Here is a 12779-nt window from a genome sequence, read left to right as displayed (position 1 = left end):
CTGATAAACTTGAAACACTTGATAACAGAATGTCACATTTATCCATTGTTGAGTAAATCACTCCTCACTGTTGGGTCTGTCGCATTGACTCAGCAATGAAAGATGTGTAATCGTTTAAGCATGTCTCACAGATTCTGTCACTTACTGCAGCCTCTCTTTAGTCATTAAGTTCACAGAAATAAGAACAGAAGCACCACGTGGACGTGAACATCATGGACAACAGCTGGTGTCATTGCGATGAGCTCCTTCGCTGAGGAAAAGAGGGAATGCCACAAAACAGTTTTGATCAAATAGTTGTTAGGTTGAAGTGAAGGTGGGGAGGTGTTACACTAGCGCATTGGACATGCCAAAGCAATGAGAGACCGCCCATCAACAACGACTGAGAATTCACATCTTTATGTTGTTCCCAGAGGTTGCGAAGAGAGTTGGTTGGACTCTTAACTCAGCAGATGAATTGGTTTTTTGTGCGCTGAAAGAAAATCAGTGAGTGGGTCGCATCTGTCACCCTTAAGAGGACATTACGCACATCTCAAATGGACCGTGCCGTTGTGTACTCTTGATCAAGGAATCCTTTCTCTTGGACACTAAGCAGTCTCAAGTTAAAAGGATCTTTTGGCAGTTTTACAGCTTCACATCACATCAAAAGCCGTGTGGTATGGCACTACATGAAAAGCACGGTTAAACACTACTGGAAGGGCGAGTAAGCAGTTTCCCTCTGTGTGGCTACACACCAGCTCTAAGATCATTCCCTTTCTTCCATATATCTTACACAAGCCTTCATAAATCCAACACTGACCGACCCTTTCATGAGAAAGTGATCCTATCTGCAGCCAACGTGTGTGTGTGTGTGTGTGTGTGTTCACAGAGACCCTACAGCATGGACTGTGGGTGGCCTGTGCTCTTACATTTGGATGTCAACCCAATTCCAAAACCAGACAATAAAGGCTTGTAGTTGTTTCAGACAATCACAATCAGCCAAACTTCACCTCCATGAAAAGAGACATAGAGGACCCACCACAGGGATCTTTACAGCAGACGGTGGTGAGTATTTACCGGAAAGCACTGAATGCCTCCAACCGACATTGGTGTCGTCACACCAAGAGACTGTAAATGAAACCCACAAAGAAGAACCCACACTGAGCCGCTTGGACAGCAGCCATTCTTTTGAGAGGAACCATGTCCTAGCAACATGTGCTTTGGTGACACAAGATGACCACTCAGACCCACAAGTGGGTTTCTAAAAGATTCGAGATTTGACCGTCAACAAACTCTAAAGCTTGTACCATCCAACACTTTATGATACACCACCCTTTGGGAAATCCTTATGGTTTTTCAGCAGCAACAGAATCACATGTTGTTGGGCTCTCTTTAAGTTTTGAATCTGTGGTCATTCTCTCAGTATGATCTTTGGCATTGAATGCCATCTTGAGTCATCCACTCCTTTCATTGCTTTTATAGCCTTTTAAATTATTATACCGCAACACTGCAGGTGTAAAGTGTTGTGATACAAATATTGTTCCAACTGTGATGACCATCATGTTTTCCCAAGCTTTTACTCCAATGGCCATAATCTTGAACTAGCACCAAATTACTGTAGATATTAGTTTAGTATCACATTGTCAGACTTCAACATGCATTCAAAATGAATCATATTCATTTCCTTGACACACGTTCCTGTATTAATTGTCCACAATTCATCTGTGGAATGAAAAATTGCTTGTCTTTGTTATCCTCACTGAAACTACTTTACTTTTCAGGTGAAGTCACCAATTCCTCTTCTTTTTCAAACCCCTCCTCTTTAACCACATGGTTCCCATAGGACCCTCTTTTCATCATCTACTTAATAATTCCCATTGGATAAAATCAAGACTACATTTTTTCTCAATATCTTTTCACTTGGAAATACGTCAGAAGTCAAATTATTTCATGTTTTCTATGCATTTCATGTTTATTTCCTGACATCCATAACGCTCTGGAGAAACTGTACTTTTTTGGAGAACGCAATTTGTCCTGCATCTTCAAAGTTTCCAGAGAACCGTAATGTAAAATAGACTTCGGTCTTTGACTGACCACATCTAATAGTTTTGTCATATGACTGACAGACGGCTCTATCTGGGACTGTTTGGAAGCTACTGGTGTCACTACAGATACATCATGCTTCAGTCAACTGTTGTCAGAAGTCATTCTCACTTTTGAAGGCTAACCATGCAGCCTGTGAAGACCAAAGCTGACTTTTTAAAAGTCAAGGATGATCATTTTAATGCAGAATTGGGAGATATAATAGTTGTGCCCAATTCAGCATGGTAAACACATCATGGTGTCTATGTATTTTTTTTTTTTTTTTTTTAAACACCACTTTTTTATTAACATATGATGTATTCACACCGACTATATTTTGAAATGACTGAAAGTTTTCATTTTCATTAGCAGTTGGTTACACAAATTAGAGAGAAATAAAAAAAAAATCAAAATTCTTTGTCAATAAAATGGCATCTTTTTTGCCAATGGATTCATTCATTATGATAATTTGTAGGCCAACCCAAGTCTAATTCGCACTGGGTTCTCTAATTTCTTACTGGTTTTTAGAATGGCAGATTAAAGGTCTGTGGTTAACATTCATTCAGGAAACTTCACCTTTTGTTCATTAACATTAACTTTATACTCATACCTCAAATGTGAATTTTGTAGCTGACGGGGTTTTTTTGTTGCTGTTGTTGTTGTTTTTACGTAAGTTGCAACAAGGACTGTCAGAAATGACGGAAAGATCGTATTTTCAAAATGAATGCACATGAACACCACCAAAAAGTCATAAATACGAGTTGGAAGCTCAGGATTTTCTTTAAGCCCCAATGTTTATGAGTTGAGGGGGTGTCAGTGAGAAACATGGCAGAATACCACAATATTTAGCAGTGACATTTTTTTTTTTACAACACAAAATATAATAGCATTGTAATATACCAATACAATATAAAACAAAGTTTACAGTTGCTTCATAAATTACTTAACACACCTGATGCAATTCTTTATTTTCTAGAAGTTGAGTTAAAAACCTTGCTGTATTTTTGTGTAGTTGAGAAGGTACACCGCTATCTTGCTCCGATGAAAGTGACTTGAACATTGTAAACACGACTTTCAAACTTGTAAATACAAACTCCTCAGGAGGACTTGAGTGGACCATATGACTAACAATACACCACTTAGCAACCTCCAGCAATAAAATAACGATTGTCTTTATTTCTGCGTGTCACATTCCTTGCTGCACGAATCTTATTAGAGCAAGAGAGGCAGACGCCGGAAGGTGGACAACGTGGAGACATTACCGAAATTTCAAGAGAATTTTTTCCAGAAATGTTCTCATGACACCATATGTCTAACTGCAGATGGTCTAACTGTGCAAAGGTGGACCGTGATCATTTTGTAATGAATTCTTTTCTGCACAGATCACTTCATCCCGTCATCAATCAGTAGGGGAGTTTAGACAGCTGTGGATACGGAGGAGACTGAAGGGACAGTCAGAGGTGTGTAATAGCGATCGATGGTTAAGAGCCGTTGAGATGAGTAATCTGGTAGACTTGTGAGAACCAGTGACAGGGAGATCTGCGGTTAAATCTGAGCACATCACTGCATTCCTCTGTGCTTTCCCATCATAAACTCAACACCCGCCATTACCCCTCCCCCCAGATCCCGGTCTACCCCCCCGCAGGCACCGTGAAACATGCCAGTGTCCTTATCACATTTATATATATATAATTAAATATATACAAGTGGAGATGGAAAAGTGGGTCTTAGTGTGCAGTAACGATGACTCGGAAAAAGAATGATCTTTGGAAAATGTGTGTATGTGTGTGTGTGTGTGTGTGTGTGTGTGATATCAAAAGTTTAGGATATTAATTTGGTTTTATGTTTTTGAAAGAAGTCTCTTATGCTCACCAAGGCATATTAGTGTCAACATAGTGATTTCTGATGGATCATTTGACACTAAAGACTGGACTAATGCTTGCTGAAAATTAAGCTATCACAGGAATACATTACCCACATTCAAGAATACATTAAGCAAGAAAAAAAAGTAAAAAAAAAAAGAAGATCTGTTCTTTCGACATATTGCATGTTCAGATATTCATACAACAAAATATTCTGAGACATGAATATTTTGTTTAAAAAAAATTGCCACTAACTGGCAACTTCTCTTTTTAAACGCTGGCGGGGAAACTGTTATTTTAAATTATAATATTTCACAATGTTACTGTTTTCAATGTATTTTTGTTTAAACAAATGCAGCTTTGGCGAACATAAACTTCATTCAACATTTATAAAAACTATATATATATTATACACGTCAAAAGCTCAAACTCCAAAAAGTACAACATTTTGAGGCATTAATGCTAATTTAATTAAACGTTAAAAAAATCATACTGTTCATATAATATGTGTGTTGGATTCAGTATATATCTATCCCTCAGCTGAAACCTCAGCTACACTACCAGTCAAAAGTTTGGAATAATATGTATATATATATATATATATATATATATATATATATATATATATATATACACAGTGCAATGCATAAGTTAATACACCCATGCTAAAGTTGACTAAAAAGAGGAATAAAAAATCATATTTTGGAAATTGAACTTAATGCCTTAATTAAAAAAATTAGGAAAAATCCAACCTTTAAGGACACCAATTTTCTTTGTGAATGAATAATGTATCGTAAATAAATAAATGTTCTTCCTTAAAATACAGGGTGCATAAGTGTGTGTACACCCCTATGTTAAATTCCCATAGAGGCAGGCAGATTTTTATTTTTAAGTTTTTTTTTTTTTATTAATTTTTAGGATACTATGCATCCTGATAAAGTCCCCTTGGCCTTTGGAATTAAAATAGCCCCACATCATCACATAGCCTTCACCATACCTAGAGATTGGCATGGAGTACTTTCCATAAGATCATCTCTCAATGCAAATCAAACCAGCTATTAGGCTAACTGAAATAAAACCAATCTCTAGGTATGGTGAAGGCTATGTGATGATGTGGGGCTATTTTAATTCCAGAGGCCAAGGGAACTTTATCAGGATGCATAGTATCCTAAAAATTAATTAAAAAAAAATACTTAAAAATAAAAATCTGCCTGCCTCTATGGGAATTTAACATAGGGGTGTACACACACTTATGCACCCTGTATTTTAAGGAAGAACATTTATTTATTTACGATACATTATTCATTCACAAAGAAAATTGGTGTCCTAAAAGGCTGGATTTTTTAAATTAAGGCATTAAGTTCAATTTCCAAAATATGATTTTTTATTCCTCTTTTTAGTCAACTTTAGCATGGGTGTATTAACTTATGCATTGCACTGTATATATATATATATATATAGGTGAAACTCAAAAAATTAGAATATTGTGCAAAAGTTGTAATTTTGATGATTATGGCTTACAGCTTATGAAAACCCCAAATTCAAAATCTCAGAAAATTAGAATATTACATGAAATCAATAAAACAAAGGATTTTAAATACAGAAATGTCGGCCCTCTGAAAAGTATAGTCATGTATATGTGTATAGTTATATATACTAAATATATTATAAATAAATATATTATAAATATATTAATTTGAATTACTGAAATACACAAACTTTTGCACGATATTCACATTTTTCGAGTTTCACCTGTATATGTGTATATATGTGTATATATATATATATATATATTATTCCAAACTTTTGACTGGTAGTGTATCTGAGTGTTCAGCTGAAGGGACAGATATATACTGAATCCAACAAACATATTATATGAACAGTATGATTTAAAAAAAAAAAATTTAATTAGCATTAATGCCTCAAAATGTTGTACTTTTTTTTTAGCTTGAGGTTAGATATGATTTGACGTGTTGTTGACAGATTCCCCCAAACATACTGATTATAGTGAAATTACTAAGAGGGACAGAAAACAAAAGTTGCAGAACACAAAATGTCACGCTGCATGTCTCATAACAGAAGAGCTTCACAAGACTCTGAGGCATGACAGCGGTCAAGAAAAGCTTGAAGCATGCGTGTTGTTTCACACTGACCTCGGTGACCTGTGCCCAAGTCAGCATCTACACACTTACTCACCATGCCTTACACAACGGCAAACACAAATGACTCAACAGGGAATTAAAGTCATGTCATCATCATTAAATACGGTCAGGATCAATTGATGGTTTAATATTTATTTAGTCAAATATTGTTCCCCAGATTTGTGTGCAAAGTTTCAACCTTTGGACTTACGCACTAGCATTGAAAAGTATGACGGCACCCCCTGCTGTCATGTTTTGTTTTGCAAAAATTCAGTGTTCTTCTGTTCAACTGCATTATGAGCATTAAAGCCACAACCTGAACTAAAAATACTCTCAACAGGGAGCAGGAGACAGCTTCATCGGTGCTCTGGCTTTCTACATGGCCCAATATCCCACAATGCCGCTGGAAGAGATGGCCAGGAGAGCCAACCTCGTCGCAGCAGTGTCTGTGCAGACGGTCGGCACTCAAACATCTTTTCCATTTCAGAAGGATCTGCCAACTGAACTATTCTGAAGGTGACACACCAAAAAAAATGTAATCTGTGCACAGTGTCCACAGAATTACTGTGTGTATAATAAACAATACCAAGTACTGGAGAGTTCTTGATGTCATTTCCTAGCCTAGATGATTATATCATCTCACAATTCTGAATTTTCTTCTTTTCTTCTTAGAATTGCGAGTTTATTTCACGCAATTCTGAGAAAATAAAAGTCAGAATTGTGAGATTAAAAAGTTGCAATTACCTTTTTTTTTTTATTCAGTGGCGGAAACGAGCTTCCATACTTCTCACAATTCACTATTAAGAGGTTTATATATTGGTCAAAGTTTTGTTCAAAACAAGAGTAAGTTCATCTCGAAAGAGAAAGTTCAGGAATTTAAGTAACGGTCTGTTTGTTGTAATCGAGAGTAAAACAATTCCCAGAAAGCATCATTGAAGATAAGAACAGTTGTCATAGTGAAAATGTCTATATACGTAAGAAAGCACAAACAGCACAGGTGGTTTCATATGTTTGAATTGCTGTTATTTTTGTGGTAACAATTATGTACTCAGATCTCTCTTTTTTTCTTTCTACAAAATAAATTTTGCTGGCTAATTATTCCAGCCTAAAGCGATCTGTCATTGAGTGGGTGGTTCATTGTTTGCTGTAGGGTCAACTTTGCCTTGGTAGAAAAAAGGAAACAAAAGAAGTGAACATAATGGACTTCTTGTAATGGTCTTAACAACACATCATCCTGTTTCTGGTCTCATTACACCAGTTATCCACAGCTGCAGTGATCCGGCTCTTCTGGCGTAGTTGATCACCACACGGTGACCAGTAACACTTTAAAGGTCCTTTTTCTCAGTGTCTGTATCACAAGTTTCTCCCATTTCTTTAAAGAGAGCGTATCTTCCTCTTCTCGAAGAACAGAACATGTTTGTTCACTGTGGAGAGCAATGAAGAGAAAAGAGAAACACATTAACTGAAATATGTAACAAGCGCTGAAATCATGAAATCACATTATGGGATCACAATTATTCTATAGATAATCCTAGGGGGGGGAAATATTTAGGTAACACTTTACAATAAGGTCTCGTTTGTTAACATTTAGTTCTTGATTGTTTACACACATTTTCTGAAAGCATGCCTCATATTCTCAGAACTCTACACACAAATAAAAAAACACACACACAATGGGCAAAACTCCTCAATTCTCCTGCAAAATGAAACTTTACATTCAAAACAATGTTATTTCTTCTCAAAATGGTATTTTGTTTTCAAATGACACACACAAACCATCACATGAATAGACATTTATAAGAACCAGTTGAACACTGATGTGCTCAATGTAAAACACTATGATGAATGGAAAACACTACTTCTCCATTCATCATAATGACTTAGGCCTTTTTTTTTTGGTTCAGTGTTACACTTATGTACACTTATGTATGTACTGTCTGTAGTACACTTACTACAGACAGTACATAAGTGTGTTGTAAAATGTTTGAGAATATTGTTTTTATACTCAGAACACACAAAAACGATGTACACAGTGTACATCCCAACCAACACAAAGTTGCACATACAGTGGTCTACATACAAAACAACAGAAGAATTGACTATACAGTTACAGTAAAAAAAAAAAAAAAAAATCCAATGTTGGCATCCATTGCTCCATTGAAGAGCTCACCTGTTGCCCTTTTATGCTAAAGCTCTGACTGCTGATTGTAAAACTGTGTGACGGGTGTTTGCCCATGTGATGAGTCAGTGTGCATATTTGAATGGCAGTGTGTTCCTTGTGAAAACAAGAGATTTTCTGCATGAAAATTATGCCAAAAGCAGAGAATTGTGTGTAGTGTTTTGAAAAAAGTGTGTTTTAGAACTGCAATTTGAGTGTAAAGCACGAATTGTGCTTGTAGTTTAGCAGAATTGGTTCAGGGGGGTGGTGAATGAGTTACATGTTGTGGTCAGTGTGTCTCAAGTACCAGGATTTGTGTGTAAACAATTGAGAAAAACTGTAATACATTAGCTAAAATTGAACTAACAATGAACACACACACACTTCAGATTTGGGTCTGGATTTCCAGGCTACTCTTATGCATCATCAGCTTATCTGACATGCTCACAGCAGTGTGTCTGAGTATCTATTAGCAGAAACAAGTCCATGATCAACACCAACCATAGCAGATCTTAGTCCATCAAGACTAAATACATCAATGCCATTTTCATTAATATGCTAAAATTATTCCAAGAGTTTTTACTGAACTCAGATTAATAAATCCTGTAAATGTATTCAATTTAGTTTAACTAATGCAGATGCCTAATGTTAACAACTAATGAAACCTTAATGTAAAGTGTTACTAATACTTATTGCTAAGTGTTTATCTCTTCTTCCTTGGGATGTACATATGTTCAGGAATAGTTTGCATATCTGTTGTATCTGTGAGTATCTCGTTCACTGGGGGGTTAGAGCAATATTAAAATGGCTATGGAATGATATTTATATATATATATATGTATGTAGAGTTCAGATGCAAAAGCCTCTAAGTGCCATCTGAAATTTTCTTCTAGAATGATCATTTTTATAAAACGTATATTATTTAAGTTATATTTATTTACCTTATTTAAGGTATATATTTAAGTTCCGTAATTTCACTTAAATGACAATTAATATGCAATTTGCATTGCCATTTAAGTGAAACTAAACTTATTGAACTTAAATATACAAGCTTGATAAAAATTATTCTAGAAGAAAATTTCAGATGGCACTTAGAGGCTTTTGCATCTGAACTCTTCATACATATATATATAAAAATATAAATATAAATATATATATATATATATATATATATATATATATATAAAGTGGTATATGAATACATTTGAATTTAATTCATTAAAAAAAACTGTGCAAAAGTCTTATTTCACCAAAACATTATTTTGAACCAGTTATTTATATCTTTTGCTGTAGTGTGTCAGTAGGAAATATCAATGTACATTTCCAAACATTCATTTTGCCATTAATTGTGCAGTACTGTGAAAAGTTTTAGGCACTTGTGTAAAAATGCTGTAAAGTGAGGATGCTTTCAAAAATAATGTCATAAATAGATTGTATATATCAATTAACTTCTATTAACTAACTCAAATCAATATTTGGTGTGACCACCCTTTGCGTTTAACTTTAAAACGGCTTTTGTCCAGGTACACTTGCACATAGTTTTTCAGGGAGCTTTGCAGGAAGGTTTCTTCAAGCGTCTCGGAGACGTTCCCACAGTTCTTCTGGATTTAGTCTGTCTCAGTTTCTTCTGTTTCTTCATGTAATCACAGACGGACTCGATGATGGTGAGATCAGATCAGACCGGCTGCTGTCAGACTCCTTGTGCATACACAAATCTCACTGGATTATTACAATTAATGGCAAAAAGAAATGTTTGGAAATGTAAACTGATATTTCCTACTGACACACTACAGCAAAAGATAGAAATAACTGACTTAAACCCATTTTTTATTTATGTTTTTTTTTGGGGTGTAATAATACTAAACTTTACTTTACAATAATACTATACTTTTGCACAGTACTGTATAAGTCTAACAAAGTGAATAATTTAATACAAACTGAATTTTCCAGAATTTATGTGAAATGATTTGGCTTTAGCTCAATGACAATGTAAAAAGCCATGTATTTTTGTTTATTTTTAGTTAATAAGATACAGTACATAATATTTCCTTATACAGTACAGGTGTTTTCACATGAACATATAGGCTATAGCTGCCCTTATACTTTGCAACAGGGTTGTCCTACATGTCCTTTTCAAAATTATCATCATTTTTGGGGTCCTTGAAAATCAGATCAGGTTCTACTATTGTAATAACATTGACATAAAGCACAATATATCGTTTTGAGCCACTTAGTTTGTGTTCCTCAAATGAAAACAGGATCTACAGTACCAGTCAAAAGTTTGGAAACACTACTATTTTTAATGTTTTTGAAAGAAGTCTCTTATGCTCATCAAGCCTGCAGTTAAAAAAAAAAAAAAACAAAAAAAAAAAAAAAACAGTAATATTATGAAATATTATTACAATTTAAAATAATGGTTCTCTTTTTTAATATACTTTAAAATGTAATTTATTTTTGTGATGCAAAGCTGAATTTTCATCAGCAAGTACTCCAGTCTTTGGTGTCTTATGATCCTTCAGAAATCATTCTAATATGATGATTTATGATCAGTGTTGGAAACAGTTGTGCTGCTTAATATTTTTTTTATAACCTGAGATACTTTTTTCAGGATTATTTGATGAATAAAAAGTTAAAAAGAACTGTATTTATTTAGAATAGAAATCTTTTGTAACAATATACACTACCGTTCAAAAGTTTGGGAACAATAACTATTTTTTTTTAAGAAATTAGTACTTTAATTCAACAAGGATGCGTTAAATTGATAAAAGGTGATGATGGTAACGATTTATATTGTTAGAAATGTTTTTATTTAGAATAAATGCTGTTTTTATGAATAAATGCTGTTAACGTTTTACTCAATGAATCCTGAAAAAAGTATTCCAAAAAAATATATTAAACAGCACAACTGTTTCCATCATTGATAATAACTGAGTATCAAATCATCATATTAGAATGATTTCTGAAGGATCATAAGACACCAAAGACTGGAGTACTTGCTGATGAAAATTCAGCTTTGCATCACAAAAATAAATTACATTTTAAAATATATTAAAAAAGAGAACCATTATTTTAAATTGTAATAATATTTCATAATATTACTGTTTTTTTTTGTTTGTTTTTGTTTTTAATTGCAGGCTTGATGAGCATAAGAGACTTCTTTCAAAAGCATTAAAAATAGTAATGTTTCCAAACTTTTGACTGGTACTGTATACGAAGTCAAACTGATGGTTCACCTCACCTATGGGGTCATGCTTTCGCAAAACCAGCTTGTCCCTCAATCGGCCCCTCTTTGTGTTAAAACAGTAACCCGTGCCAGCCGCGCTCATCATCTGAACCAGCAGCGTCCTGAAACACGAGAAGATTCAAGGTGGAACAAAGCACTGACTTCAGTGTCTCTGTCATAAAACAAGACATTAAACCAGGCAACATCTCAAAACTCATTTTAAATCAAGCATTTAACCAGACTAAAATTCACAAATTAATTTGATAAACGTTCAACAACAGAACAGAACATTACTTGACAGTGAAATGCATTATACAGCATGATCTCTGTTTAAAGTCTGATACATTTATGATATTTTTACCTCAAATTTAAGGAGATATGAGGACTTAACATTGCTTTTTCACACATATTACAGCATGGCAGCAGTATATTCTGCATAAGAGTAAAGCATAAAGTGCTCAGACAGTTTAAATATGTAATCAGACTGCAATGAGGACGAGGAATACTCACTTCGATTTGCTCTTGGCAACTAGATTGAGAAATAAATAAAAAGAAACCAAACATAATTAGCATTAGCAACTAACAATATGATCAAATGTAATAGGGCATATGTGTATATATGTTTGTTTATAAACAGATAATCACTAAATAACATCTAAAAACAAATATTTATGGCATATATTTGAACTGGGACACATAAATGCGCACATTATACATCTATAGGTGAAACTGCTGGCTAGTTACAGTATTAGCCGCTACACGACGCGTCTGTTCTGCGGTCTACAAACACTATTATGCAGACAATGAGGTCTTGCAGATATTATATGATTATAGATGTACTCACGGTTCACAGTAGTGAGAAACATTCTTATTCTTCTAGCTATAACAGTTAAGAAATAACCGCTCCGAAATGTCACATTGAGCTCCTGTCACTTAAAGTTTCCGGCTCAATGTCCAGTGCTTCCGGTGTCATGTGGGATCTACGTCACCACGAATTATCAATTACGATAATAATGGTACTTGAAATAAAATCAACGCTAACTGAAATAAAATAAAATATATTTTTTCAAAACTTAGACGTAGCCTATTTTATTTCAGTTAGTTGCAAAAGCAACATTTCTCATTTTCATTTTGTTTACTGTGCTAAAATAACTTAAACTATATACTATATAGGCTAAATAAAATTAATAATACAAAAATACACAACAATAATACTAAAACTTTAAATAAAATTAAAATGGAAAATACAAGAATAAAAACAAATTAAAAGATATATATATATATATATATATATATATATATATATATATATATATATATATATATATATATATATA

The 12779-nt window shown here is 34.2% G+C and overlaps 2 protein-coding genes across 4 annotated transcripts in view; one reads left to right on the top strand and one right to left on the bottom strand.

The window, feature by feature from the left end:
- rbks (ribokinase) overlaps positions 1 to 6999 on the top strand; it is a gene marked incomplete at its 3' end in the record, with an annotated part of 32977 nt that extends 25978 nt beyond the window's left edge. For 2 of the 3 annotated variants that reach the window (XM_079852577.1, XM_079852576.1), the window contains exon 9: positions 6402 to 6575. In XM_079852577.1, coding sequence (XP_079708703.1) covers positions 6402 to 6575 — 174 coding nt within the window. Of the gene's footprint in view, positions 1 to 6401; positions 6881 to 6933 lie in introns of those variants that run through there. The other variant, XR_013819343.1, reaches the window with a different exon arrangement.
- Positions 7000 to 7346: 347 nt separating this feature from the next.
- On the bottom strand, positions 7347 to 12415 carry mrpl33 (mitochondrial ribosomal protein L33). Its single transcript, XM_079852599.1, has 4 exons — positions 12287 to 12415; positions 11953 to 11971; positions 11458 to 11564; positions 7347 to 7485 (listed from the first exon to the last, which is right to left on the bottom strand). The coding sequence occupies exons 1-4, from the start codon at positions 12306 to 12308 to the stop codon at positions 7436 to 7438; spliced, it is 198 nt and encodes a 65-aa protein (XP_079708725.1). The 5' UTR covers positions 12309 to 12415; the 3' UTR covers positions 7347 to 7435.
- Positions 12416 to 12779: the final 364 nt, after the last annotated feature.

This window comes from Squalius cephalus (genome assembly GCF_949319135.1).
Source record: "Squalius cephalus genome assembly, chromosome: 20".
NCBI lineage: Eukaryota > Metazoa > Chordata > Actinopteri > Cypriniformes > Leuciscidae > Squalius > Squalius cephalus.
The sequence above is the reverse complement of the archived record's forward strand: the minus strand, read 5'-3'. Positions and strand labels throughout refer to the sequence as shown.

Excerpts from the sequence above, each read along its gene's own strand:
- mrpl33 (XM_079852599.1), bottom strand. The coding sequence starts at position 12,308 with ATGTTTCTCACTACTGTGAACC. Across the intron at positions 7,486-11,457 it reads GCGAAAGCATGACCCCATAG|TGAACAAACATGTTCTGTTC; the intron begins GTGAGGTGAACC and ends TGCTCTCCACAG.